Here is a 26735-nt window from a genome sequence, read left to right as displayed (position 1 = left end):
ATTATAGAAGAGAATTTTAATATAAATATTATATTATATTTTACTATGTATGTTATAATTATGATTATGTTAAAAATTACAATTACAATTACAACTTTTTGAAATTACTAAAACATCAGGAATAAACACAATGCTCCCAGCATAGTTGGGACTTTTGCTAGTACTCCCTTATTTAAAAGTGCTATTGGCATATGGCATCTGGCATCTTTTATTCCATTTTTAGATTATTAATTAAGGATATACTTAAAAATCTGACGGTTGATAACTAAAAACTTTAAAACAACAGCTTAGATTAAAAGACATGGCATAAGGGTGATAACAAAAGCTGAAAAAGTTAGAGGAGAATGGAAAGAGGCAATACAAAGCTTGAGAGCCAAAGAAAATGTGTGCAATTGGGGTCATAACAAAGTGATATACATAGGTAAATTGTCATTCTAGATTTAACATTCCACACCTATTGCCTTGCAAAAGGTTCTATCCCACAAATAAATAAGTAGGGTATTTGAATGTTTTAAGATGTGCACCATGCAAGTAATATAATACATGGCTTTGAAAGAGGCCATGACATCTACAAAATAAATCACAAATACAAGGGAAGAGTTTGGCAATTCCACAAGTTCTATCCCTTCAACATAGTGGCATCAGCTAAGCAGTAAATCAAGATCTATGAATTGATTTTAACTTACAATCACTCCTTTGCAGCCTTGGCAGTTGTTATTTTTGAGGCTTTAAAGGTGTAAAAAGACAAATGACATAGATTACCTACCCAAGAATAAAGAGGTTCAGAGGAGTTTTCTAAGCATGACAAAGGTACACCTTTACAACTGTACTTTGAGCATACTCGGCTTGGGATGAAAAATTCATATGTTGGCTTGCATTTGCTAGTATTGAGAACCCCTGCCATATTGAGTTTGGTCCCTCAATATTTGCTAGGTGATAGTATACCATGTTTGCCAAGACACTCTCACTATCATACCCTATGTGTTGGTCCCTTTCGGTTTCATTAGCTACTTATAAAAAGTGTTTAGATTTGCTAGTGAAATATATCTATAGAATGTAGAAATTGTCTTAAACATGATGGTGGTGTTCTTGGGGTAAGCACTTAATGTGTTTTATTTGCTTGTTACCCAGCAAGATGAGTCCCCAAGGAGCACAAAGGGCACGGATCTGGCAAAGATCCCACAAAAGGTACTGATATCTTTAGCAACCACAATGGTGTTCACCTGCTTCTGGTTGTAGTTTGGAGCCACATTGACACCACAAGAAGCAGCTACCAAGTCCCCCGGAGATCCTCCATACCCTCAATCTAGTGTCATTCTTGAATGAATTTTTATGTTGAGAATATTGGATTCTCCAGCTTATGTTTTTGTTACATGCAGCTCTTCAAACTCTAGAAATAGCAATGGCAGTGCAAGACTAGTGTCAAAATGGTTCTCTGATAAAAGGTTCTGCAATAGACTCTTAACTTGGGCTTTTGTCACAGGTTGCAGTCGTCAACTCTCTTATTGATTTCTACATAAGGTGTGGGGAGCATGGAGCTTGCATGGGAGGTCCTTGACAAGATGGCAGAGACCAGTATAGTTTTGTGGACATCTATGATCATCAGCTTTTTAAGAGGATGCACATGCTTGAGCTTTTGTTTGCTGCATGAAAGCCTTGCCGCAGATGGACTGACGGGGCAAAAGAGAAGATCGTTTGTTGGACAGGAGCCGGATAATTCACTCTCAGCTCAAAAAGGCTGGACACGAGAAGAACTTGTTCGTTGAAAGCACTCAGAAGGACCTGTTTGCGAAGCTGGGCAGGTTTCGATCCTGAATTTTCTGGAAGTAAGCATGGAAGCAAGCGTTCATGAGCAGTCTCAGATGTCTATCGTTCTGCTGTTTGCTTCCAAATCTCACAAGTTCCAGATGCAAGCAGTCAAGGCCAGACTTTGCGAACAGCAAGATTTTTTAGGCAGCAAATTCTGGGGATTAGAAGACGCCATGGCTCTCCAACCGAACCCTAATCATACCTGCTACTCATGGATTTGTATATGGGGAAGGTTTGTGAGAAAGGTTGCATGGAATGTGTGAGAACACGGTGGACGCTTGCAGGGTGTTCGCACTGGTGAAGAGCTTATTTTCACAAACAGCTTAAAGAGAAAAGCGTGTGATGCAATCTTGGGTTTGTTAATTTTAAATTTCTTGCTCCCTGCCCCATCATTCAGAACTGGCTGCTAAAAATGAGCAGGCTTTCAAGAAGGTGTTAAAATGTTTTAGATGGTCCCTTAGATGAGAATTGACGTCCAAATACCTCTTTCTTTTGAAATCTCTCACACCTTGCAGCTGGAATTGCTAGGGTTTTTGAGGAAGAAGATGATGTAGGTGACACGTGGACAATGGGAGGGCAAATGGGCGTTTTTCACTTTATGGCTAGCCAAAAAAGCATGGAAAAACGAGAAATTAGGTCTGAATCTGGATTGTCTAGATGGTGTAGGGCTCATAGAAACTGCTCGCTCCAAAAAGAACAAAACGGAAGAACGAGATCAGAACACCAGCAAACGCAACTGACAAAGATCCCACACACCTAGAGCCCAAGGTCTTTGCGAGCCTGCTTGAACTCTTGCTCAGAGGCGCTGTGGTTCAATCCCAAAACGATGTGGCTTTCGATTACAGCCGACTGTGCAGCGATCACCATCCTCCTCCCAAAATCCCGCCTGCTCCAGGAACAAAAACAGGAGTCCCCATGATGAAGGTCATGCATGATGTAAACAAGTAAACATCAAACAGGAGAACACATGAATCAGGATCACACACCCACGAGGCAGCCAAAATCACAGGAACATCCTCACGAGGCATCTGCAATAAATCACAGTCAGTGCTAAGACAAACTGCAATAGTGACAAAAAAGGAACAGTCCTCCTAAATTAAGAAAAAACAACTATAGAAACCAGGCACAGTGGACAATGGCCAGCACCGACTTCTTTGCCTGAGTGAAAGGCGTGAAAAAAGAGAGAAGAGAACTCAAGATGACCAAAAAAAAAAAAAAAAAAACCATGCTAGACAATTTACCAACTCGATTCTAAGGTGTAAAAAGTTATAAAGCATTTCGCTCTCGTTATTTCCAGAGTCTTGGATGGTGTCTTCCTAACCCTGGGGCTCGTAAGGATCTCGCATTTGAGGCCCTACTAAATGCAGTATTAGAAAAACCTGGTACTGCTGATGAAATACTTTAAAGTCCTTTCTGTTTTTAGAAGTTGTACTTTTTCTGGTTACTAACACAGGACAACATCAACGCAACAGAACTGGGCTTTCCACCACTCTTGACAGAGCTAGCAAGCAACAATGATGTTAATAACAGAGAGGAGGCCTTCAAGGGCATAGTGAACATGTTTCACAAGGATTTAAAGAAAGTGACTGACTTGTGTGATGCCGATCCAGGAACTTCTGTTCCTGGATAATCTGAAGTGTGATGAGCACGGTAAGATCGCTGAAATGGAAAATGCTGCAGTGGTAACATTATCTGCATATCATGTATCAATGTGAGCCGTTGTATACGAACTGCTTTACAAATCAGGCATCTGCCTCATCTCATCGCCTCAATTAGAGCCTCTGCTGCTGTGGATACCTCCAAGAACCTCTAGACCGGTATGTTCTTTTGGATTTTGTTTTCAACGTGTTGCCAGCGTCTTCATGAAAGGCGTTAGCGCGTATTAATGATTCTTTGATTATGTTTTGCTGGTGACAAAGGAAAAATGGAAAATCCCAAAGTTTGAATTTCTTAAGCATTATTTGGTGACTGGTCGTCCATGCTTCAAAGATATTCTCTACAAGCCTAATCTATTGGAGGCACCCACTCAATCTGTATCTCTAACTCCCCACATTCCACGTTTTTCAACTTTAGCTTAAGATCTTGCAGCAAACGACCATTCTGAAGAAATATCATGCTATCACATGACAGATCATTGTCCCTTGTAGCCACCCATTTTCCAACCTGCACATTACCAAGTTCGTCACCCATTGCTTCTTGCACTTTCACAGCAGCATAAAGTGGCTGAAGGTCGACAGAGACATCACCCATCGTATCATCTTCTGAGAACGTATCTCTATCAAACACCTGCTGAAGAAAATCAATAGTTTTACTTCCGACCAAGAATGGTGCTTTTTTTGCTTACAAGTTTCAAAGGGAAGGTTGCATGAGGAACTGATAAAAGGTGTTTTTCGTCCCAGATAGGATTTAATGATGATCTTACCACGCATGTTTGTGCCTTCTGTGAACTTGCTGTAAAAAACCATGATCTCAATGTAACAAAACACATACCTGGTTTCCTAGGGTGAGAACAACATAAGGGTCACTGGTCATGAAGTCCCTCACTGTAAGGTTTATGCCTTTTATTACATGCACTCGAATCAATCCAACAAATCCCTGCAGCCCTTGCAGTTAATTTGCCTCTAGAATTGAAGCATTGAACAAACCAGAGCAGAAGAATCTTCTTGCTTTGAAAATAATGTCAATTCTCGAGAAGAGGAGGCCAAACGCATAGATGGCTTTACAAATTCTTGTCTTTCATACTTGCTTCTGAGAAAACATTGATTGTTTAAAAAATAAATATAGAAAACGGTTTTGCATCTCCTGAACCTTATGAATTTTGCTCGCTCTTGATTTGATGAATCCGGCATGGGTCTTTTGCAAGTTTTAGGAACAAAGGCCTCATATGCAGCATTTGCAGCTGCATTGCCACCAATAAACAGCATAAGCTCAACGTCTTCGTCTGTCCAGTCGTTGGAATTTAATGACATAAGCTGTTGAAGAAGGACATCAAATTGGGAAGAGAGAGTTATATACATTTACCTTTGATACAGAAGCTCCCATGCTTCGATGAATAGCATAGCATTTGTCACAGATTATAACTCCAGTGTTTGTAGAGCTGGAGAACCAACAGAAGGTGCAACAAGATGGAAAGGAAAATGACTTACACCCATTGGGGACCCTGCAAGCCGCAATCTGCACAGAACTGGTTGTCTGGTTGCAAGATAAACTTCTGAAATTTACTCATTCTTCTCTCCATTTGCTAGGGTATCAAAGATGCGGCCGTCTATATCTTCAATGAACTTCAAAAAGTCCACTTAAAGTTTTTTAGAAAACTTTATATATGACAAACTATGTCAGGACAACATCACCATACTGTATCAAATTTCTCTAGCGATTTTCTAATAAGTAGTTGTATTTTTGGGCATCCTTAACTAGGCAATGTGCTTCCTTTCTCCCTGGTTTGCCAGCAATAGAAGGTACTAGCAAGGAATCCAGCTCTGCTGGAATAGATAGGAAATCTGTTACATTGGTGACATGAATCCTTTGTACACAATGTTTTTCATATAGACATTATGGTTCTGGAGCACATCTTGTCCCTCACATTGTTGGATGGACGTTGTAATTTGTTTCTTTGATGTTCCCCTTGAAAGCACAGCATAAAGCTGACCATGGCCAAAAACTGGCCTTTGCAAGTAGAGACCCACATTTTGTAATGTTTGTCCTTAAGATTTGCAAATTGTTATGGAGAATGCAAGCCTTATTGGGAATTTTTGTCATTTGAGGATAAATGACATGTCTCCATCAGTCAGTTTTAAAGAGATTCTTGGTAGAAGGACTTTCTTTCCTTGCATACCATTATGTCGAGTTTCAGCTTCTATAACATTTGGTAGCGCCTTGGTTATAATTAGTTTAGTGCCCTTATAGAGGCCTTTTTTAGTGTTGATGTTGCACAACAACATTACAATACATCCAATTTTTATATGTAGCTTGTGTGGAGGCATTCCAGATGGTGTTATTGAGTTTAAAAATTCTATAGGATAGTCCAACATCTCTTCATCCAAATCTGTTTCTACAATGCCAATGCTTCTGTATGTTATTGTTCTGCCAATCATTCTCAAAAGGACTTGGTCATTCACTTGAAGAGAGAGATCATTTAAAGTCATTAGAATAGCTTTCTGCAATAGGTTTGGATCATTTGGTTGTATGTGTTTTTTCTATCATTTGTTCTCTGGTGGTGGATGTTAGAGGTAATTTTATAACATCCTGGTTGAATCCTTGGAGGCTAGGTAGGTTAGCATTTCCAAGGCTCGCAAGCCATCTAGGCCATTCCTTTTCTTCAGAGTTCACCCTCATGTTTGTGTGTAATGAGAACTTTACAAGTCTCCACCATATTGGTGAGGATTTCACGCTGTTTTGGACAATTTGTGTGTGACAGGTTCATTTAGAACAAGTAACATCTGTAAGAACTCTCCTCCTGTTACTAACATGATGGCACCAAAGTCTGTATCATAGTTTTTTATGTCATGCAAGACCCTCTCGACAGCTTTAAAAGTGTGAATGGTACCATGCTTATCTTGCCCCATATGAGCAGTTCAGCTCTCCTTATGACCTCAGCAAGTGCTGAGTTTTCTCACAGATCTGAGGTGATGTTTCTGTGATTGGTACCAGTAGCTTAAATGTTGAATGAGCCATTCGGCCTCCTATAAGAAGAGTACTCGCTATTTCTGTCTATGTGACTGCTAAGACTTTCATGTCCTATTTGTTTCTTTTTTGTTTTGTATTGTGTTCAAGACGTTGTTAAATATGTGAAGCTGTTCCATGTTCAGTCTGGTTTTAAATAATTCAGCTCCATCAGGCATGCATGAGCTTGTTTTGGTTGTTGTTCCGTTATCCCTTATAAAATCTGGATCTAGTAACACATAGTCAGAAAGTTTCTTGCCATATTCCTGGAGTAATATCGACATTTTATGCAATCCAAGTTGCACTGCTGTTTCATAGTTGTTGTGAATTTGTACCAAGTCTTCACACATGCCTTCCTTGAATTTATCCCATAGTTTTCTGGGATCAAGGAGCTTGCAAACACAAACATATGTTACTGAATAGATACCTTACTTTTGCAGGCATCTGAAATGTCAACGACTCTTCTAAGCGTTTTTCCCACCCTGTAAAAGTCCCATTTCTTATGCAGAAGAACAGTATGTGTCATATGCAACACTGTTTAGTACCTTTAAATCACTATAACTCATAGCACCTTTTTTGTAAAGCAAGAACATACATAGGTAGAAACGTTCAGAGTCATGTGGTGATACATAGTCCATTCTACCAACCACTTTGAATGCATGTTGGCGTGGTGTCCATATTCTGTTTTTTGAGTTCCATGTATACCACTCAGGAATCTCGTGGTACAAGAGTGTCCTTACAAATTCATCAGTCTTGTTTAGTTCAACCATTTTGTCAATTTGGTTTGACAGCCTCTTTGTAATATGATCTCTTCCTTGCCCTCATTGAAATAAATACTTTGAAGGTTTTCCAGGTAGATGTCTAGTCTCTCAATAGAATGTGATCTTCCATGCAATTCATATCCATAGATCCTCCATATTCCTTCTGATGCAGAGATATTGTGGCAGTTTTTGAAAGCCTCTATTTTGTCCTAGTCTAGTACTTGTTCAGGTGTTGAGTTCTCATCCCTTTGAAGGCGTACCTCCACACAATCATGTCCCTTGTATATGTATTTGAATATATACTTGACACTTTTCATAGTGGAACACACCTTAACATTTATGTGTGCTCTGTTGTACAGCACAACAAACCTGTTGTGGATGGGTTTGTTCTTTATTAGGATGGTATGTCCTTCTTGGCGCCTTCTACACTGACCACCGACATTCTGTGTTTCTTCACAGTAATCTCTTGGGTAGTTTGACTTACATTCACCATCCTCCTGCATGGGCTGTTTGGAAATTCAGGCCTACAAGGGCTGTGTATCATGTGGTTTTTAACCATTTCATACAATTCTAGGTTTAGTTTGGCATCTGGTATTTCAATAGTAACTATATTGTCTATGTCATCGACAGTTTTGATTTTATTATCTTTACCATGGATCACCAATATATGACAGTGTGGCAGTCCTTGTTTTTGGAATTCAATCACATAGACATAAGCATTGACTTGGCCAAATATTTCTTGTTTGTAAATGTCATTTATGAGTTCTTGTTATTTTATGTGGAACACATATGCAACCAAGTCAGTTCTGTCTGCAGTTTTTTGTCCAGGTAGAAGGTTTTCAGTGATCTCTTTCCATTTAGGATTGCAAGTGAATGTTATGAACAAATCAGGTTTCACATACTTCCTCATAAGACTCATGGGATCCTGGTAGTTCTGATTCATCTGTCATGGGCCTCCAGTGAATGAGGATGGAAGTATTATTATTTTATTATTTTAGTGCTTTAAATTCTCAAGATATCATTATTCAGCAAGCCAGGTTGTGCTGCAGCATGGAGTGTAGGTGTTCTTCAGCCACTCATAATGAGTGAGCTTCTGAACTTTGCAGGTACATGAAATGCCTCGCATACAGCAAGGAAGAAATCTCCTCCTGGGATCTCTTTGGTTTTTGGACCCTTCCAATGCTAGTGTAGCCAGCCACAGCTTAATCACAAGCCTCTTTAGTGAATGTATGTTGCCACTGCTCCATGGCTTGCAGTCTATGGAGGGATTGCCCTTGAGCTGCCACAGTTGGAAGGCAACCATTCTTGCAATAGTCTTTATTTGCAGGCATTTGCCTAAAAGCAAGCTTCCTCAAGGTAGGATCTCTCTCCATAGGACAACCTGTTTCTACCTCCAATAGCAAGAACAAGAACTTAAAGTTCTAGATTGAGATCTGAGCAATTCATTCCAAGGTAATTAATAACAAACACAAATGCAAGCTTAAGACTGCTAGATGCATGTTAAGGAACAATAGAAACACCCTAGTTATTTCACAGTGAAAGACACACATGCTGAAATGGTCGTTCAAGTTAGTCTGAACGATTTCACTCTCAGCATTTAGAGTATAGCATTTAGAGTATGATACTTCTTGGCACTTCTCTGCAGGATATTTTTTGCTAGTCTTGTTAGCCCTTGCAGTTGATGTGAACATTGCTCCAACCAAACAGCAGAAAGAAACTTAAGTTCACAAATCCTTGCCAAAACAGATGCCAAATCATATCATCATACTCATCATCATACTCATATATTTAAACAAAAGAGCCAGTATAATAATAGCATATACTGGGGATGCTTATTCTGGGCATATGCTAAAATCTAATGGTTGAGATTAAATAATGGAGAGTCATGACTTTTTGGATCATAAAAAATTTCAAATGCCTTTTAGGGTGGGGAGGAAAGCGATGGAGCATTGGTAGCAGGAAAGTACTCTCTCTCTCTCTCTCTCTCTCTCTCTCTCTCCCACCTTTGAATCATGTGCACTTCCCAAATCAATTCTCTTTTTCTGGGCAAAGTATCCAGGTATCTGCAAAACATGTATTTAATATGGGCTTGTTTCATTTCCTTTCGCACTTACCCCTGTGCATTCCCTTGCAATATTCCGAAAAACAGTGTCAAGGAATTATTTTGGCATCATCTATTATACATGAAACAATGCTTATGCTTGTGACATTTGCTCTCTTGAAATAACTGTCTCCTTGTAAATTAATGAAACATTTTGTTGGTGGAGTTCCAGAAAAGAATTCATTCATCAACTCTTTGAATAATTCTATCATGTTGCCATGGAATTTGAGCTGTCATCATATAAATTATTGTGAAGAATCCACATGCTGTATTGAACTTACTATTATCATATCAGACTCGTTGATGTTATCTATTATTGTGAGTTGACCACTGTTGTAGCCTATATCATTGATGCTCACTACAACACCTTCAACAGAACCTACAGAGTCTCGGCTTCTACATGACTCCACAAAGTTTGCAATGCTGACAGTTGGTACAGACAGACGAAGTTGTGGCACTATAAGCTATTACCTAAAAGCTTACATTTTCTTCTTAGCATAAGAGATGCTCATCATTGTGGTGGGTCAATAAAAAGAGATATGCCAGATGCACTGGGCCTGGGTTGGAACTCAAGTCATCATGTTGTTTCGCATTTCTCTAGCATGACTCCACATTCAAATATATATAGCCACAGATACCACCTACTCAAAATTATGGACATAACCATAAAGTGCATAGAAAGAAAAATAGGCAGCTAGCCTCTTCCCACTCTTTCATGCACTGTGGTCCATGCACTGTGTGCGAGTGGAATCCCGAATGGGACAGCCTTTTGCCCGATGAGCAGGCCAGGCTCAAGGCTCGGCAGTGCGTGAAATATGTTTGCCTCGACAGCTTACAGGTGCTCAACTCTGAAACTCTGGAACCGGTTGCCAAGGATGGTGTCACCATTGGTGAAGTTTGCATGCATGGGAACATGGTGTTCAAGGGGTACTTGAACAATCCAGAGGCAATGCTGGAGAGCTTTAGAGAAGGATGGTTCCACTCCGGGGACTTTGCAGTTTGGCATCCCGATGGATACATCAAGATCAAGGATCGAGAATATTATCATTTCTGGAGGGGAGGACATTAGCAGCCTGGAAGTGGAGAGCATCTTGTACAGGTAAAAGGAGAGTTTTTTCTTCTTTGTTTCTCATTAAAGTTTGCTTCTTTTTCTTTCAGGCATCCAGCAGTGTTGGAAGCTGCTGTGGTGGTGCGGCCAGATGAGCAGTGGGGCGAGTCTCCATGTGTGTTTGTTTCCCTCAAGCATGGCGTGAGAAGCAACAAGGAGGAGATACTCTCGTTCAGTTGACAGCATTTGCCAAAGTTCATGGTGCCAAAGAGTGTCGTCATTCTCGTGGCCTTGGACAAAACTGCGACTGGCAAGATCCAAAAACAGGTGCTGTGCAGCAAAGCAAGAGCTCTTGGCAGCGTCAAGAAAATCAGCAAGCTCTACAAGCCAACTATTGAACTTGTAAAGCTTGAAATCATTCACGGCCTGGAAAATCCCCAGTCTAGCTTGGCAGTCAGCTACTGTTCCATCTGTTGTAATGTACTGGAATGAAAAATAAATAAATAACATGCAAGAACCAAGAACGCAATTCATCTACCTCAAACAGTAGCTTTGTCTTATCAGCTGTCACTCTTGCATATCCAAATGCTGACCTTCAAATCAAGCTCCATGAACTAAACTGTCGACAAAAAAAATAGGAAAGGTAGACTATCATTACCATATAAAGAGCTTGAATATAGGAAACAAAGCTGCAAGCTTACGTTATGAGGGAAGTCATCCAGGCTGAATTTGGCCATGCCAACCATGGCATGAATTGGAGCTGAGTAAATTCTAGTGTCAAAGAAATGACACCCCCTAAATCCTTGATCGGGTGCTGCAGGCAGCGGCCCTGAAACACAGCACAAGTTCGCTCGTAGTTGTGAACATGCCCCCACACTGCTAAATCAACCTGTGCAAAAAAAAAAAAAAGAAAAACGACAGTTTCATTCTAGTTTTCCCTTTGAAGAGCTCGTGTTTTACCTTGTTTCTCAAGAGCAATGGTTCCACAGCTGCTACAAATTTTGGATCCGCATTTGGTAAAGTTTACAGTTGAGTGGAGTACATAGGTCGATGACTGAAAGAAAAGTAGCACACATGAGTTTACAGAATGAAAATGTGGATAAAAACAGTTGCCCTGTGAAAACTATCCATGGTGTACTGAATTTTTCGACAGATTCAAGGTCAGATTTCATCCAAGCGTACTGTAGAAGAAGGTTTTGTTGAAGTAAAGATGAAAAGAATAAGAATGCATACTTGTTCGCTGGTCGAGCTCCAGTCATGTTCTATAGAGATGACTGTGAAATGCATGGGGCCGATAGCCATCGAGTACCATATGTCTTGGACAGGCATCTGAAAATAAGTTCGATATGGGACTCCACACTTGCCACCTGAGTCTGGTGTGTTATACAAAGATCCTGAGCCTGGATAATCTCTAAAAACCACACAGATCAATCTACAAGTTTTTGTAAGACTTTGTGAGTACCTCTTGTGGTTTTCAATGGCTGTCATGTACACAGTCTTGGATGCTACTGGAACAGTGACAGAGAAATGGAGGCAAGACCCGACAGCTATGTTGTGGATAGATTTGTAAAAGAGAAAGCAAGCTATACACTTTCAGCCAGTATAGCAGAACATGTAAACAAACCTTATCAAAGAGGAGGCAGCATGCACACAGCACCATGTACGCAGCACCATTTTCTTACCAGAAGAAAATATAATTTATAACCGAAGTATACTGAAAGAGAATTCTGCATATAATCCCACACACAGGGAAAGAAGGAGAGAGGGAGAACCTTGCAGTAACCCATATATTTGCCTGCTCTTTGCATAGCATGCTTCTCCTCGCTCTCGTTCACCCTAAAAGCCACAATTAAAAATTTCTGATTTGAAAAGTTATGACCTTCTGTAATTATATCTCAGCCGTTAGATCTTGGTATATGCCCAAAATAAGCGTATGCTATTATTATACCGGCTCTTTCATTTAAATATATAAGTACTAACAGAGACCCTACCTCCATTGGGAGATATAACATACCCAAAATAAATAATACTTCTTTTCTACTTTTACAATATTAGAAATTTTTATTATAAATAAAGTTAAATTTATCTAAAATTTTCTAGTATTCAAAGAAATGTACAATAATAAAAATAGATAATAATGCATGTTGAAGAAGTAAGATAATTTTTTATCATTATTAAATTTGAATTTGATGTTTTTATTGCCTTTATAAAAAGGTGCACAACCCTAAACACATCTACAGATTTCTGCCATACTTTAAAAGCAATTAAGTTTTCACAAAACCAAAGAATTATAGACTACCAAAAAATAACAGTTTAGTTTGGAGAAATTATAATTTTAATTGCATACTGAGTTAAATTCTTTTTATCTGAACTATAATGACATTTTAAAACATACATAAATAAATCTATTTAGCTTGCTACCACATTTATATTAAACCTCATAAACTAGTAATGGAGAATGGTTCTAGATATATTAAGAAAATATAAAGTCTCAAAATCTAAGAAATGCATAATAGTTCTTTGCAACACAATAGATTGTAAGATTCTTTATAAAATTTTATATATATATGAAGCTGAAAGTTTTGTTTTATTTGAGAAAACTCTTGAATTTCAACATTTTGGGAGGTCATCCTACTCAAACCCTAAGATATTTAACCTCCCGAGTATCCTAATACCTTTAACCAATTGGAATAAAATGTGCATTTTTATTTAAAAATATTTTCCCTTTATATATAATTTTCTATATATCATCTTTCAAGTTGTTCTTTTTTGTTGCATATAATTCACCATACTTTTTTTGTAAGTTTACACCCTTATGAATGAAAGCTAATAACCATAACTCTCCTGAGACCCGTGCTCTCTTACCATAGCAAAGATCCCAACTCTGTTGGGAATATACCTTGGTTGGCAAACTTACTATTTTAAATGCATACAAGGTTAATTTTTTCAAGAATTTACTACCATCTATATTCATTGTATTGTGCATTTGTTATATCATTATGATTTATTAGTTGGTGGCACTTAAGATGGTTTGGAATATTTGTCATCTGGATGTCATGCCATAAGAGATAGCAATGAGTAGTTTATTTTAATGATAGACATAGGTATCTTGTTTACCTTTCTCCTTATATACTAAGAGGTTTATGTTCTTATATCATAGATAAACAACCTTTTGGGCTCCTCTGTGCTGTTGTAGAAATAATACTCACTATAACAAATCACGGAAGATAAGGAAACATAAAATAAAATATCAATGCACTAGTTTTACCATCCATCCAAAGATAGAAAAACTATTTCAAGAAAACTTTTACATAAGAGAAACTTTATAGATCTTCTTAAACTAATATTCTCTTTTATCTTCATTAACGTTTGTATTAAGACAAACCTGTACTAATGCTTCATGATAAAACTATGCATTCATGTCTACTGGTATCTAATATGATATAAGATATCTCATATCAAATTCATATCTTAATAATATCTAAAAAATTTGCAAAGTCTTTTATATTTTCAATCAGTCTTCTTGCTCATAATCTTACTTAAATCTATCTGCAGATTTACATGAGTTTTGTCTTTTGTCTCAATATTGACGAAATGATTTATTTTCTATAGTAATAAATATATGGTTTACATAAGTCTTTTGATCTTGCTCTAGATTTCTTCTGCATTTGTATTATCTCAATCCCTATCAAAACATAAGGAAAATATCTTCTTGGCTCAAAATGGTGAATTAAGTATTTAAAAGTATAAGATTTAATGGTTTCTAAAAAGAGCAAACCTATATATCACATTTGTGAGAAAAAAACAACTCTGCTGGGAAATATAGAAACAGTATTTTTAAAATATTTATATTAAATATTTATAAAATAAAAATATTAATTCACCTATAATACAGAACATACTTTACTAATAGATCAAGAGTGTGTAAGACATTTCTAATTTATAACATAAAAGATAACTACTATGAATTTAAATGATGAAAGAACAAAAATACTTGAGAAGGAAAAAAATAGAATAAGAACAAAATTTTATTGAAAAGAGTGGCCTTAATGAACTTCTCATGAAAAGAGATTCAGATTAAAAATTAGTACAACAACTCCCAATTAAATATTTAGATTGTTAGGAATAAAGTCGAAAATAATAAACTATGCTTCATGAAGATTATAATTAAATGATATCATGCTAGAAGTTATGACTATAAAAGCTTATGAAAGTTATGACTTCAAAAGATTTAATAAAGTATGAAACCTCCAATAATTTTATTCAAGATTTTTTCATAGTTTATTCAAGATTGTCTCATAGTAGACTTCATAGTTTACTAAATATTAATAGAATTTCTATTATATGTTTTTTTTTACATTTAAATATATACTTAAGTAAATCTATCTATAATCATCGGTTACTTAAAGTTGGAAACAACCTAAAAACTACTCGCAGTGGTCACAAAAATTAAACCGGTAATAATGCTTTATGATAAAACTATGGACTTCAATCAAAAATAAATTACAATTAAATTATTCAACACTACTCACTATTGAGCAATTATATAAAGGTGAACATGATCACCAACTATCCTAGATTATATAAGGATTAATGTTTTAAATATAAACAAGGATCTAACACATTACAATATACATATTAATATTTATATGTATTATGTATTAAGAAAAATCTGAAGATTTTATTATTTAAATTTAATTTTTTAATTTAGAGGAAAACATTGTAGTATTAAGTTTGTCATCTGTGAGTAAATCGTTACTTTTGGATTTTATTCTTCACTTTCTTAAATTTAAAAAATTATAAATAATAAAATTATAAAATTAGATATCATACTAAAATGAAATAAAAATATAATAAAAGTTTTTTGTTTCAAATAATATAAAATTTATTATTGTTTTATAACATAAATAGCATATATTTATCAAAAAATTTATAAAAATACTATTTACAGCTGTGAATTATATTAATTTTAAATTGAATCTTATAGAAAACTCTACTCCTGTAGACAAAATATGATTTGTAAAATTCATTACACTTTTTAAATTTATATAAATTAGAAAATAAATATTAAAAATAAATATTAAAAGAAATATATATAAAATTTTTAGAAATTTAGAAATATATACTACCAAATAATAATAGGTTACCTGTGGCACATTTTTCAAAAGGAAGCTGGAGAAAACTTGAGAACCCCTGCATGAAGATCAAAGTTCCATAAGTAACCAAAAACAATGACGAGGCAAAGAGACATGTGTACCGCATCAAAGGTGTCATTATAAACCCTGGATGAACAGCGTTGGCTGTGATGTCAGCCTAATCAGTGAAAGAGAAAGCATTGACAAAAGAGAAAGGTGGGAGAGATTTCAAAGCATTAGACAAATACCTTGAATCTCATTGCCAGTTCTTTGGCATGGAAGATGTTCGCGAGCTTGGATTGACTGTATGCTCTAGTGTCGGAGTACCTTTTGGAAGAGAAAAGGAAGAATGTAAGCTCATGAGAAAAGAGCTGTTTGGTGTACCAAATACGAGATTCCCAAGTGCCTTGACAGTTTCACCAGCTGCTTGAGCAGCCATTGACAATCTGTCCTTTCCACCTTCTATTGCAACCTCAAGCTCGATCATAGTGTCGCAAAGAGAAACAGCAGCATTGTGTCAGGAATCCCCCAATTCTTGCCACATTCCTGACTCTCGCTGGATTTCTGACCTACAGACCACATTCCTGATTCTCGAGACACTTCCCTATTCCTGACTCTCTGATTTCCTGTACGATTCCTGAGTCTCAAGCCACATTCCGGATATTGATGTAGCGCCTCCTTGACCTCAGCTATATTTAGGCCGTCCTCGATCCGAGAGTGGTGGAGCTTCATCGACCTATAGTATATATAGGTTAGCCTTGTTCCATTTCTCCACAATCTGAATCAATGCCAGTCTAAGGCCTCTTTTTTGTTTCCACTAGCTTTTCTCTTTGTCTTTTGCATTTTCCAATCTTGATCTTGTTGGGGGTCTTAACAGTTTGATTCAGATTGTGCTTTTTGCTTTTGCTTTAGCTCGTTTTGATTGTTTGATTGCCTTTGTCTTTTTTCCCTTTTTTTTTCTTTCCTCTTGCCAATGGAGTCTCCAAGCCATCCTGATTTCTTTGCTGAAGTCCTTGCAAAAATCTAGTTTGAGAATACCAAGCTGAAGGCGACCCTTCTTTGCATGCAGTAGGAGCTTGCTTCACTTTCGGCTCAAGGATCCAGCAAAGTTCCTGAACCAAAGGTGAGTTTCCAGGTGAAATTTTCAAGCAAGCGTTCGGAGCTTCGCGGATTTCTGAACCAAATGGAGCTGATCTTTGCACTTCAACATCGGCGGTACCCCACTCCCGAGTCTCAAATCGGCACGATTGGGACGTTGCTCGAAGGTGCAGCTTTGTCATGGTTTTCTCCTCTTCTGGAGAAGAGCATGAAAGGGGTCGTGGTTCCGGAGCTGATGGATCCTCAATTGTTCAAAGAGAAGCTCGAAGCATGTTTTGGCGAGACGGATCGGGTTCAGGCTGCTACCACAAAGATGAGACGTCTCTCTCAGGGGTCTCGTCCTGCCTCGATGTACGTTGCAGAGTTCCAACTCCTTGCCTTGGACACTCAGTGGGATGAGCAGGCTCTGATTGACCAATTTCATTTTGGCCTCAACAACAGTGTCAAGGATTTGTTGCTCACTATGGAGGATCCCAAGGACCTGTCGGACTCCATCAACAAAGCTGTTCAATGTGACAATCGTCTCTTTGAACGTCATCAGAAAAGTCGCCGTGCCGCTGTTTTTCCGTCCCAGACTCAGGAATCCTAGCTTGAGTCTTCGGGGCATACTCCTGAACCTACTGCTCCGGTCCCGATGGATATTTCTGGTACTCCCCGACTCATTAGAGGGAAGTTGAGTCCTGCTGAGAAGCAACGTCGAATATCTCATAATCTTTGCCTCTACTGTGCTGATCCTAATCATAAAGCAGCTGTGTGTCCCAAGAAGCCTCCCCAACTGCTCGAGTTCACTCTACCTCAAAGTCCACCTCTGTTGCAGTCAGGAAACAACCCTATTCAAACAGAGTAGGAGCTGTCTGTTTGGACTCCCCGAATAAAAATCACTTTTCTTTTTTATTAAGCTCCTCACCACCTTTCATCAAAGCCACCACCAATTCCCGCAACTTCCGCGTCCCATGCCTCCTTTCTTTCACCGGACAATCAGGACTCAAGGCTCTGGCAATACTGGACTCGGGTGCAACTTCCTGCTTCATGGACACAGACTTTGCTGCCCGACATCATGTTCCTCTTTCTCCTACCATACGGGATCTGAGGGTTGAAGGCATTGGTGGGCATTTTGTGTCTCCATCTTCTAGACTTAGGGAAATGTTGCCCGTTCGAATACACATCGGGTCCACCCTCACCAATATCGCCTTCAACATCATCAACAACAAGTCTTCCTCTGTGGTGCTTGGTCTTCCTTGGTTCCGACTACATCAACCTCAGATTTGTTGGAAGGAATTACAGCTCATCTCTCCCACATCACCATCTCCCACGGCTTCCCCTACTGTTCATTGAGTCCAAATCAGGAAAAATTCCCTAAACTCAAATCGGGGTTGTGTTCCTGACTCTATGAAGTTTTCACCCTCTTCTTTTTCCTCTCTTCCATCTTACACTGGACAGTATCCTCGTCTCATCATTCCATTTAGTCGTACACCTCCTCCTATCTCCACAATCACTATGAAAGAACTCCTTCATGAAGAACCTATTTTCCTTTTTGCTTTGCATGTTTTTCCTGTCAGTCTTCCTGAGAAGTATCATGACTTTGGGGATGTGTTTGACAAGAAAAAAGCTAGTGTACTGCTTGTTCATTGGCCTTATGAGTGTCCCATTGATTTACAGGAAGGAGCATCACCTCTGTGGGGGCCTATCTATGGGTTATCCCCGTCCAAGCTTAAGGCCCTCAAAGAGTACGTGGATGAGAACCTTGCCTCGGGGTACATTCAGCATTCACAGTCCCCAGATGGAGTGCCTATCTTCTTTGTCAAGAAGAAGGATGAGAGTTTGCGGCTAGTCATCGATTACCAAGGTTTGAACAAGGTGATTGTTCGGAACCGTTATCTGCTGCTTCTGATCTCGGACCTGTTGGAATGCCTCGGTGGTGCCCGCTTCTTCACCAAGATTGACCTCCGTGGCGCATACAACCTAATCCGGATCCGGCCTGGTGATGAATGGAAGACTGCATTCCGAACCCGCTATGGCCACTTTGAGTACACTGTCATGCCATTTGGCTTGACAAATGCTCCAGCAGTTTTCCAACACATGGCGAACGACGTCTTTCGGGAGTTTCTTGATTAGATGGTGATCGTCTACCTCGATGACATCCTCATTTACTCAAAAACTCAAGAGGAGCACGACAAACATGTACGCAAGGTGCTGGCAAAGCTGCGAGAACACGGCCTATACGCAAAGCTTGAGAAATGTTCCTTTGATCAGCAGTCTGTGGAGTTCCTTGGGTACATTGTCACTCCTGAGGGTATCACGATGGATCCTGCCAAAGTCAAGACTATTCTCGAGTGGGAGCCTCCACAATCAATGTCAGACGTTTAGGTTTTCCTTGGCTTCGCCAACTTCTACCACAAATTCATTGATCACTACTCTGATATTGTCCTTCCTCTCACGCATCTCACTCGCAAGGATGTTCCCTTCTCTTGGTCTGCTGTTGCCCAACATGCCTTCGACACACTCAAGGCAGCCTTCAGTTTTGCTCCCGTTTTGATCCATGCTGATTCTTCACAACCTTTCTTCATCGAGGTTGACACCTTCGACTTTGCCATTGGTGCTGTGCTGTCTCAACTCGGAGCGGATCAAGAACTTCATCCGGTCGCTTTCCATTCTCGGAAATTCCAGCCTGCGGAGATCAATTACGAAATCCACGACAAGGAGCTCTTTGCCATCGTGGATTCCTTTGGAGAGTGGCGCCATTTCTTGGAGGGGGCGGGCCATCAAACAATAGTCTGGATGGATCACAAAAATCTCGAGTACTTTGCCACTTCCCGAGTTTTAAGCCGTCGTCAAACAAGGTGGGCACAATTTTTGAGTTGGTTTGACTTTGTTATCAAGTACAGACCTGGAAAGCTTCAAGGCCTTCTTGATGCTCTTTCAAAGCACTCCTATCTTAGTCTCAAGCTTGGTAATCTTGCCTTCAATCAACAGGATCAAGTTATCCTCGGTCCTGATCGGCTTCAAGTTATGGCAATTTCCCTGGCCCCTCAGGACTCCTCCTTGATGGATGCAATCAGAAACGATCTTCAATCCGATGATCTCGCCAGTGACATTTTCCCCCATCTTCAGGCTGGACACCCAGTGACTCCCGATTGCCGGCGATTTGACGAGTTCGAGTTTTTAGATGGCTTATTATACCGTGGGGAGCAGCTTTACATTCCTGAAGGTGATGCTCGAAGGTTGGTTCTGATGGCGTGCCACGATAGCCCGACTATGTTATGTTTAATTATATATCTTATAATTATGATTATGTTAAAATTACAATTACGCTTACAACTCTTTGAAATTATTAAAATATCAAAAATAAAGACAATGCTCCCAGCGTAGCTGGGACTTTTGCTAGTACTCCCTTATTTAAAAGTGCTATTGGCATATAGCATCTGGCATCTTTTATTCCATTTTTAGAATATTATTTGTGAATATACTTATAATTTAAAGATTCAAATTCAAAAAATTCAAATAGATGGCATAGATCACATGCCAAAAGGGTGGTGACGCTTCAATGTGATTTCAATGATGCTCCAAAAAAAAGTGAAATTTTTTAGGGTGATCAGGCAGATTGGGGCAAACATGGGGCGAGAGGAGTATCGCTGCAAAAAGAGCATGGATGCTGCCATCCTCGAGGACCAGGCCTTCATCCAAAACGAGGCCAAGGAGAAAATGGGAGGAGTAAACAAGTGGCATTCCTGTGTCCCAGACATCGAGTCCCACGAGTGACTCTGGTTTCGGCTGGATGTGTTTGTGTAGAATCAAGAGCAGGTGATGGAGCGCCCACTGCTCAATCTCATGATGAAGTACGCCTACACCATGACTTGGCTGCGGGACTCTCCTGCCATGCTATAAGTTGGTACATGGAAGGTAAACTTTACTGGATTTCACTTCAGCCTCCATTGTTTGTTCGGAAGATCTCCAAGAATTGGCTGCAATGTCTTCAAATTCCAGTGCCCTGGATTGAGCTGGCCATTGCGTACTATTCTGCTGTCAAAAGGATCATCCTATAAAGGCGAGAACTGGCTGGTTCGTAAATTTTGTGATTTACAACTGTTTTACAGTTTTGGAGCCAATTGAAATATCCAGTGTTTTTAATGAGAGCTGATGCATCCCCAAACGGAGATTGTAAGGTGTTGCTACGTTCTGGATGGAAACTCTTCTATGGTAGCATCCAGTTCGGACTTGGTAATACTTTCCTCTCCATCTTAGAACTTGATCCAGTATTTCTAAAAAGATGCTAAACTTACCATGACGGTTGAATATCTGGCAGCTATGGCAAGAGTGTCAGCGCAGGAGACAACACCAGGACAAAAATGAAGCTCTTGGCGGACATGAGGCTTGGAAGGGACAATTTTTACACTTTACTTCCATCGGTGGGAGTTGAGTCAAGAAGAACTAATCCATCACAGTTCTGAAGAACAGCAAAGTTAGAAGACCAGAATTTAAATCTTGCAAAGCTACTCCTGTCGATGAAACAATCGTAGAAGTGCAAGCGAAGAACTCCTGCTGGTATCGTCCTGTGCCAATTGGTATGCTTGCTCAGAGTGTCTCTGATGATTCTCTTGGCTTGAGGACAGGATCTCGAGTAACTGTGGTAGCCATTCCTGTATCCTCCACTCTCATCATGAGCCAAAACACCCAAGCTCAGAGACAGCAGAAGCAAAACCAAAATGTTCCCTCTCCAACCTCCCATCCTCAGGTATTGCAGCTTGGCATGTCTTCTTCCTCCTCGAATTTTCTTGGCAGTGATTGATGATCTAAAGATGAGCATTGTTCCATGATGAAGTGGGCCACTGATACAAGGCTCTTATAGTCCAAGTTAAGTCGTCATAAATTGTGTCTGCTGCCTCTGATGAGTGTTTCCATGCTTAAGAAATCCTTTGACATCATCCAAATCCGGGGAAGCTAGCGCTCATAGTTTGACAAAGTTCAACCTCTGCACAAGAAATAGGAAAATTCAGCCAACTAAAGAAAGGTTCTGAAAGGACATATGTCTGTAGGCCGCATTTTCTATTCCATTTCCAAGCTTTCACTGTGTTCTGTTTCTTAAGATTTTTGCTTCTTCTTCTTCTTCACGATGTTCTTGCCCTTCTTTTTCTTCTTGTTTTTCTTCTTTTGGTATATGACGCTCAATGGTCAATGCTAAAAGTATAATGGGTAATGAGATATGGGTCTGACGAGCTTGCCAAGGTTCAAATCTTCATTGTCGTCCATTACTTCGTTGCTGGCTATAGGTGAATATTTATTATTTGTGCTATTATTACTTTATCTGGTGTTTGTTAGAGGACTGCCTTGGATCCCAACAGCACAGTTTCTTGCCACAACAGAGGCCATGAGTTTTCAAATCTGTAAGAGTTTCAAAAATTCTGTAATTATAAATGAAAAAAGTACTATACTAAATTGTACCTTGATCTTAGTGAATCAAAATAGCTTTTTTTCTGGCTATGGAATGGCAACTTGTTTTTGTTCTCTACCTACCCACTTTATTCCTATCGTGCAGTACTATTATAGCAGAGACCCCAGCTCTGCTGGAATATAAATTGATACCAGAGCATTGATGAGCATCCTGCAGCTCAGCCAGATTTTTTTCTTTTTCAAGGGTATTTCACCTTATGATATGTTTAACTTTGCAGGTTGAGCTTGATTCTGAAGGAGCATATATGTACAATGTGTCAAGACCCCCAACAAGATCAAGATTGGAAAATGCAAAAGACAAAGAGAAAAGCTAGTGGAAACAAAGAAGAGGCCTTAGACTGGTGTTGATTTAAATTGTGGAGAAATAGAACAAGGCTAACCTATATATACTATAGGTCGATGAAGCTCCACCACTCTCGGATTGAGGATGGCCTAAATATAGCTGAGGTCGAGGAGGTGCCACATCAATATCAAGAATGTGGCTCGAAACTCAGGAATCGTACAAGAAATCAGAGAGTCAGGAATAGGGAAGTGTCTTGAGAGTCAGGAATAGGGAAGTGTCTCGAGAATCAGGAATGTGGTCTGCAGATCAGGAATCCGGCGAGAGTTAGGAATGTGGCAAGAATTGAGGGATTCTTGACAGCACCCCCTCCTCAAGAATGAGTGGAACAAGGATGTGAATGAGAACGACGAGGAGGATGAGATGAGCGGCGAGGGATGGGAGATGGAGGAAAAGAATGAGGACTGGGATGAGAAGGATAGTGGCAGTGGAAGTCCTGAACAAGGTCAGGAGAATGAATCAGGTTGTCTACAGGTTCCCAAGTGCGTTCTTTAAGTCCGTAACCCTTCTAGTCGACTAGATAGTAGAGTTTAGACTATGAAATCTTGGAATCAAGGATGTCCTAAACCTCGTACTCAGACCCATCCTCGAGCTGCACTGGTGGAGGTGGAGGAATGACCCGATTGGGAATAGGACTGGGAATATAAGGCTCAAGGAGAGAGGAGTGAAAAACAGGGTGAATTTGATATGAGGAGGGAATTGCAAGGCGATAAGTGACAGGATTAATGATGGCAGTGATAGGGAAAGGACCGAAGCATTTGAAATCAAGTTTTGGATAGGGCCTGGTGGTGGAGATATTTCACTTGAGGAGCCAGACTTTATCCCCGATATTGTAAGGGGGACAATCCTGATGATGGACATTGGTAAATGTTTTGTGAGATTCCTGAGCACGATGGAGGTGGAAGGAGATGGAGTTGTGGATTTCCTGGAGGCTGGAGACAAATGCCTCAGAGCGGGGATTTGAACGAGAGGATTCGGATGGAGAAAGAAGTGAGAGATTGAATCAGGGATTTCGGCCAGAGTTTGCAAAGAAGGGGGAAATTCAAAGAGAGGAGTGAACAGAGTTGTTATAGGAGAACTCAGCAAGGGGAAGGATATTGAACCAGTTATCCTGATGATAGTTGATGAAGCACCTCAAGAATTGTTCCAACGTCTAAATCGTTCGCTCGGACTGCCCATCAGTTTGAGGATGATACACTGAAGAGAGGTTGGCCTTCACTCCAAGCAGCTGCAAAAACCGTTGCCAGAAATGAGAGATGAACTGAGGCCCCCGATCCGAAACCACATATGTAGGAATCCCATGAAGTCGGAAAATTTCCCTGAATACCAGTTTTGCCATGTCCTTGCCCGAAAACTCCTTGGTACATGGCAAGAAGTGTGCCATCTTTGTGAAGTGATCCACCACGACTAAAATGTTGTTGAAGCCTCCAGAACTCGGAAGATCACTCAAGAAATCCATGGAGATGGATTCCCAAGGACCTGAAGAGACCGGAAGGGAACGAAGCAAACCTGAAGGAAGGTGGTGAGGTACCTTATTCTGGGCGCAAGTGTCACAGGAGGTAACAAAAGCTTTGATGTAGTCGTCCATGTGAGGCCACCAAAAGTCCCGTGCAACTAGCTCATAGGTTTTCGCAATGCCGAAGTGACCAGCAGTTGGGCTATCGTGGCACGCCATCAGAACCAACCTTCGAGCATCACCTTCAGGAACGTAAAGCTGCTCCCCACGGTATAATAAGCCATCTAAGAACTCAAACTCATCAAATCGCCGGCAGTCGGGAGTCACAGCCTGAAGATGGGGGAAAATGTCGCTACTAGCGATATTTTCGCTATCGAGATCATTGGATTGTAGCGAGATCATTGGATTGAAGTTTTTTTCTGATTGCATCCATCAAGGAGGAGTCCTGAGGGGCCAGAGAAATTGCCATAACTTGAAGCCGATCAGGACCGAGGATAACTTGATCTTGTTGATCGAAGGCAGGATTACCAGGCCTGAGACTGAGATAGGAGCGCCTTGAAAGAGCATCAGGAAGGCCTTGAAGCTTTCCAGGTCTGTACTTGATAACAAAGTCAAACCGACTCAGGAATTGTGCCCACCTTGCTTGACGACGGCTTAAAACTCGGGAAGTGGCAAAGTACTCGAGATTTTTGTGATCCATCCAGACTGTTGTTTGATGGCCTGCCCCCTCCAAGCGGCGCCACTCTCCAAAGGAATCCACGATGGCAAAGAGCTCCTTGTTGTGGATTTCGTAATTGATCTCCGCAGGCTGGAATTTCAGAGAATGGAAAGCGACCGGATGAAGTTCTTGATTCGCTCCGAGTTGAGACAGCATAGCACCGATGGCAAAGTCAGAGGCGTCAGCCTTGATGAAGAAAGGTTGTGAGGAATTAGCATGGATCAAAACAGGAGTAGAACTGAAGGCTGCCTTGAGTGTGTCGAAGGCATGTTGGGCAGCAGCAGACCAAGAGAAGGGAACATCCTTGCGAGTGAGATGTGTGAGAGGAAGGACAATGTCAGAGTAGTGATCAATGAATTTACGGTAGAAGTTGGCGAAGCCAAGGAAAACCTGAACGTCCGACATTGATTGTGGAGGCTCCCACTCGAGAATAGTCTTGACTTTGGCAGAATCTATCGTGATACCCTCAGGAGTGACAATGTACCCAAGGAACTCCACAGACTGCTGATCAAAGGAACATTTCTCAAGCTTCGCATATAGGCCGTGTTCTCGCAGCTTCGCCAGCACCTTGCGTACATGTTCGCTGTGCTCCTCCTGAGTTTTTGAGTAGATGAGGATGTCATCGAGGTAGACGATCACCATCTGATCAAGAAACTCCCGAAAGACGTCGTTCACCATGTGTTGGAAAACTGCTGGAGCATTTGTCAAGCCAAATGGCATGACAGTGTACTCGAAGTGGCCATAGCGGGTTCAGAACGCAATCTTCCATTCATCACCAGGCCGGATCCGAATTAGGTTGTATGCGCCACGAAGGTCAATCTTGGTGAAGAAGCAGGCAAGGTCGAGGCATTCCAACAGGTCCGAGATCAGGGGCAGCGGATAACAGTTCCAAACAGTCACCTTGTTCAAACCTTGGTAATCGATGACTAGCCGCAAACTCCCATCCTTCTTCTTGACAAAGAAGACAGGTGCTTTAACCGGGGACTGCGAATGCTGAATGTACCCCGAGGCAAGGTTCTCATCCACATACTCTTTGAGGGCCTTAAGCTCGGACGGGGATAACCCGTAGATAGGCCCCCACGGAGGTGACGCTCCTTCCTGTAAATCAATGGGACAGTCATAAGGCCAATGAACAGGCATTACACTAGCTTTTTTCTTGTCAAACACATCCCCAAAATCATGATACTTCTCAGGAAGACTGATAGGAAAAACATGCAAAGCAAAAAGGAAAACAGGTTCTTCATGAAGGAGTTCTTTCATAGTGATTGTGGAGATAGGAGGAGGTGTACGACTAAATGGAATGATAAGACGAGGATACTGTCCAGTGTAAGATAGAAGAGAGGAAAAAGAAGAGGGTGAAAACTTCATAGAGTCAGGAACAAAACCCCGATTTGAGTTTAGGGAACTTTTCCTGATTCGGACTCAATGAACAGTAGGGGAAGCCGTGGGAGATGGTGATGTGGGAGAGATGAGCTGTAATTCCTTCCAACAAATCTGAGGTTGATGTAGTCGGAACCAAGGAAGACCAAGCACCACAGAGGAAGACTTGTTGTTGATGATGTTGAAGGCGATATTGGTGAGGGTGGACCCGATGTGTATTCGAACGGGCAACATTTCCCTAAGTCTAGAAGATGGAGACACAAAATGCTCACCAATGCCTTCAACCCTCAGATCCCGTATGGTAGGAGAAAGAGGAACATGATGTCGGGAAGCAAAGTCCGTGTCCATGAAGTAGGAAGTTGCACCCGAGTCCAGTAGCGCCAGAGCCTTGAGTCCTGATTGTCCGGTGAAAGAAAGGAGGCATGGGACGCGGAAGTTGCGGGAATTGGTGGTGGCTTTGATGAAAGGTGGTGAGGAGCTTGATAAAAAAGAAAAGTGATTTTTATTCGGGGAGTCCAAACAGACAGCTCCTACTTTGTTTGGACAGGGTCGTTTCCCGACTGCAACAGAGGTGGACTTTGAGGCAGAGTGAACTCGAGCAGTCGGGGAGGCTTCTTGGGACACACAGTTGCTTTGTGATTAGGATCAGCATAGTAGAGGCAAAGATTATGAGATATTCGACATTGCTTCTCAGCAGGACTCAACTTCCCTCTAATGAGTCGGGGAGTACCAGAAATATCCATTGGGACCGAAGCAGTAGGCTCAGGACTATGCCCCGA

At 40.5% G+C, this 26735-nt stretch overlaps 2 protein-coding genes and 1 pseudogene across 2 annotated transcripts in view; 2 read left to right on the top strand and 1 right to left on the bottom strand.

Moving 5' to 3' along the window:
- Nucleotides 1-2565: 2565 nt before the first annotated feature.
- Nucleotides 2566-9356, bottom strand: LOC9643869 (ADP-ribosylation factor GTPase-activating protein AGD12). Its single transcript, XM_024689291.1, has 9 exons — nucleotides 9347-9356; nucleotides 9200-9235; nucleotides 4300-4412; nucleotides 4184-4249; nucleotides 3832-4095; nucleotides 3401-3501; nucleotides 3259-3310; nucleotides 2800-2837; nucleotides 2566-2695 (listed from the first exon to the last, which is right to left on the bottom strand). The coding sequence occupies exons 1-9, from the start codon at nucleotides 9354-9356 to the stop codon at nucleotides 2566-2568; spliced, it is 810 nt and encodes a 269-aa protein (XP_024545059.1).
- Nucleotides 9357-10048: 692 nt separating this feature from the next.
- LOC9643868 lies at nucleotides 10049-10873 on the top strand (annotated as a pseudogene).
- Nucleotides 10874-20226: 9353 nt separating this feature from the next.
- LOC9644891 (probable acyl-activating enzyme 8) overlaps nucleotides 20227-26735 on the top strand; it is a 9971-nt gene continuing 3462 nt past the window's right edge. The window contains exons 1-3 of the mRNA XM_002984182.2: nucleotides 20227-20369; nucleotides 20918-21020; nucleotides 21191-21346. Coding sequence (XP_002984228.2) covers nucleotides 20227-20369; nucleotides 20918-21020; nucleotides 21191-21346 — 402 coding nt within the window. The remainder of the gene's footprint in view (nucleotides 20370-20917; nucleotides 21021-21190; nucleotides 21347-26735) is intronic.

This window comes from Selaginella moellendorffii, unplaced genomic scaffold, assembly GCF_000143415.4.
Source record: "Selaginella moellendorffii unplaced genomic scaffold, v1.0 SELMOscaffold_61, whole genome shotgun sequence".
Classification (NCBI taxonomy): domain Eukaryota; kingdom Viridiplantae; phylum Streptophyta; class Lycopodiopsida; order Selaginellales; family Selaginellaceae; genus Selaginella; species Selaginella moellendorffii.
This window is presented reverse-complemented; position numbering and strand designations above follow the sequence as displayed.